Source organism: Chiloscyllium plagiosum, chromosome 9 (genome assembly GCF_004010195.1).
Source record: "Chiloscyllium plagiosum isolate BGI_BamShark_2017 chromosome 9, ASM401019v2, whole genome shotgun sequence".
NCBI classification, from domain to species: domain Eukaryota; kingdom Metazoa; phylum Chordata; class Chondrichthyes; order Orectolobiformes; family Hemiscylliidae; genus Chiloscyllium; species Chiloscyllium plagiosum.
This window is the reverse complement of record NC_057718.1, coordinates 1,185,367-1,188,976: the sequence shown is the minus strand read 5'-3', so window position 1 is coordinate 1,188,976 and position 3,610 is coordinate 1,185,367. Positions and strand designations below refer to the sequence as shown.

Sequence of the window (3,610 nt, the reverse complement as noted above, 5' to 3'; positions counted from 1 at the left end):
CAGAGTGGACATCGAAACCCCCCTGGGTCAGAGTGGACATCGTAACCCCCCCGGGTCAGAGTGGACATCGTAACCCCCCGGGTCAGAGTGGACATCGTAACCCCTCAGGTCAGAGTGGACATCGTAACCCCTCAGGTCAGAGTGGACATTGCATCTTCCGGGGAACAGAGTGAATATCCTGCATCTGCAGTAATTTACTCCTACATCGTATCCCCCTGGAGTCGGAGGGGACATTATATAGACCAACACTGACTCCCTCAGCTGGCACTGTTCCCTTGCCTATCAGTGATTCTGGTATTGCTTACCTATCCTGCGTTGACACATCAATCTTCTGCGCATCCATTCACATGTCTGTCAGAGGTGACAGCGATTCACCCAGCACTAACTGATATCAATCTTCTGAGACCAATTGGCAGTGAGTCCCTTAACAATAATTTGCATGCCATAGGTTTGTCTGGCAAGAGAGTAGACACGATCTCAGCTGCAACTGGTTGGCATCAGAACGATGCCCAGGAACCGTGCGTTTTCAGAGCCAGAGTACTCAGCAGAATGTTCAGTCAGCCTGCCCTCTGACCCTGAGCAGGGTGTGGAACGGAGCCGAGAGGTGACAGTCAGGAGTTCAGGATGTTGCCTCTGCCTCCCCCGTTTCATGAGACTGACCTTTGTCCCTGATTCCTTGGAGAACCTGTACCAGACATACTTCCGTCGTCAGCGACATGATACTCTCCTGGTGTTGGTGGTCTTTGCTGCACTATTTGACTGTTATGTCATCATCACATGTGCCGTGCTGTACTCCAGTGACAAGTTGGCCTCTCTCCTGGTAGCTGGAATCGGATTGGCTGTCCACCTCCTCCTCTTCATCTTGTGTAGGTTTGGACTTGTCCCAGATAAAATTTCCCAGAAGGTCATTCCATACAGCCTCTGGGTCCTCATTGCCGCTCAGATCTTCTCCTACCTGGGCCTGAACTTCTCCCATGCTCATGAGGCCAGTGACACGGTGGGCTGGCAAGCTTTCTTCACCTTCTCCTTCTTCATCACCCTCCCACTGCAGCTGACACCCATTGTCCTCATCACCAGCACCACATGTGGGGTTCACACGCTTGTCCTGGGGGTCACCATCGCCCAGCAACAACAGGAAAAAATCAACAGTGCAGCCCTGGTGCAGCAGGTACAGGGATGGTCATTTCTGTGCAATCTCAGGGGTGCACTGAACAACCAGGGAAAACTTCAGGCCAGAGAGAAATAGGACTTGTGGAACTCTTTATTGGGAGCAACTTGAAATGAGAGTTTGCAATGGGGCCAAACGCAACCGAAGGTGGAGTGAAAGGAACTGAGGGACATGGGAAAGAAGTACTGGTCAAGTTAGGGGACATGGGATGAAAGATGGATTAGTGAAATTGGATATGAATCGAGTGAGTTGGATAAGATGAGGTGGGATTTTAGATATAGAATACATGGGGAGGGGTTTGTGGATATGGGGAAGGGTGAGTTAGAGGATTTTAGGTGGGTTGGGAGGGGGTGAGTTGGGCGAATGAATAACGTCGGTTTGAGAAGCTGTGAAAGGACTGAATTGGTTGCTTATATTTCTGAGTACTATGTCAGATATGGACCATGATAATGTGAACATTGCTAAAATTAATAATTACACTTGAATCAATGCAGGGAGCGTACTTCGCTGTTAAAATTGCTGATGCAACTCAGCAACTCTGGCAGCACCTGTGAAGAGAGAAACGGTCGGTTCTGATGAAGGGTCACTGGATTCAGAATGCTAACTCTGTTTTTCTCTTCACAGTTGCTGCCAGACCTACTGAGTTTCTCCAGCAATTTCAGTTTTTGTCTCACATTTTCAGCATGTGGTGTTCTTTATTTTACTAGTATTGAGGCAATTTCACTCTGAGGCTGATGTGTGTGACTTGTGCAGTTAAGCTTTGCAAGGGAAAAACAATCATTTCAAAATGCATATTCTCAGACCTGATGCTGTTCTGAGACAATTCCTAAGGAAAGGCCAAGGCTTCATTCTGGGCCTGCGCTGATCTCACCTGTGTCAGTGAGCCCCACAACAACATGTAATTAAACTTTAAAGTAATAAATTCTCCCAAGTACTTCACAGGATTGATACCTGGTTAAATATTTTGCTTCACTCCAAACTCTCTGAATGTTGTCATCTTCCAAAATCACATTCTATCTTTCCCAGAATACCATGTTTGATCTGACCGAACTTGTTTCTACTGCTGCCACAATATCAAAACAGCTGTTAGCAAAGTCACTGCTTTCCTCCCTACATGTATGACTGTGGTAAACCACCCACCCTCGTCCTCTTCAACCTGTCTACAGCATTCAATACAGTTGACCAGACCATCCTCCTCCTATACCTCTTCACTGTCATCTGGTACGTGGGATTGATCTCACTTTCTTATGCATTCAATTACGGATGAGCATGATGCCCTCTTCCATTGAATGAATAAAGAATCACAGTCAGAGGAGCATTGACAACAGCTTCTCTAATTGCTCCCACATCGTTGTCTCCGATGACCCTATAGGTTCACTACCCTCTGAGTGAAATAAGTTTTTGAGTTTGGTAAATGTTCACGCTGTTTCTGTCTCCACAGATATTGCCAAACCTGTTGAGTTTCTCCAGCATCTCTGTGTTTATTTCCAATATTCTATTTGTCTTCCATAATATTGACTGAGCACATAACGCAGATTTTTTTGTGCTTTATGCACAAGATTAGATTCGATTCCCTATAGTGCGGAAACAGGCCCTTCGGCCCAACAAGTCCACACCGACCCTCTGAACAGTAACCCACCCAGACCCGTTTCCCTCTGACTACGGGCAATTTAGCATGGCCAATCCACCTGACCTGCACATCATTGGACTGTGGGAGGAAACCGGAGCACCCGGAGGAAACCCACACAGTCACGGGGAGAATGTGCAAACTCCACACAGACAGTCACCCGAGGCTGGAACTGAACCTGGGACCCTGGTGCTGTGAGGCAACAGTGCTAACCACTGAGCCACCGTGCCGCCCCAAAGTGGATGAACTGTAAAATCTTCGAGGAGAAAGTGAGGACTGCAGATGCTGGAGATCAGAGCTGAAAATGTGTTGCTGGAAAATAAAATCTTCGAGGAGAAAGGTCCTCAATACCTTATCTTCACCATAGACATCCAGTCCCTGTACACCTCCATCCCCCATCACGAAGGACTCTAAGCCCTCCGCTTCTTCCTTTCCCGCCGTACCGACCAGTACCCTTCCACTGACACCCTCCTTCGACTGACTGAACTGGTCCTCACCCTGAACAACTTCTCTTTCCAATCCTCCCACTTCCTCCAAACCAAAGGAGTAGCCATGGGCACCCACATGGGCCCCAGCTATGCCTGCCTCTTCGTAGGATATGGAACAGTCCAGCTTCCACAGCTACACTGGCACCACCCCCACCTTTTCCTCCGCTACATCGATCACTGTATCGGCGCTGCCTCGTGCTCCCACGAGGAAGTTGAACAGTTCATCCACTTTACCAACACCTTCCACCCCGACCTCAAATTCACCTGGACCGTCTCAGACTCCTCCCTCCCCTTCCTCGACCTTTCTATTTCCATCTCAGGCGACCG

General features: G+C 48.4%; 1 protein-coding gene across 1 annotated transcript in view; it reads left to right on the top strand.

Annotated features, from left to right (window-relative positions):
* Positions 1–6: 6 nt before the first annotated feature.
* adcy3a (adenylate cyclase 3a) overlaps positions 7–3,610 on the top strand; it is a 95,564-nt gene continuing 91,960 nt past the window's right edge. Inside the window, exon 1 of the mRNA XM_043695219.1 lies at positions 7–1,168. Within this exon, the coding sequence (XP_043551154.1) occupies positions 506–1,168 (663 nt within the window). The 5' untranslated portion in view covers positions 7–505. The remainder of the gene's footprint in view (positions 1,169–3,610) is intronic.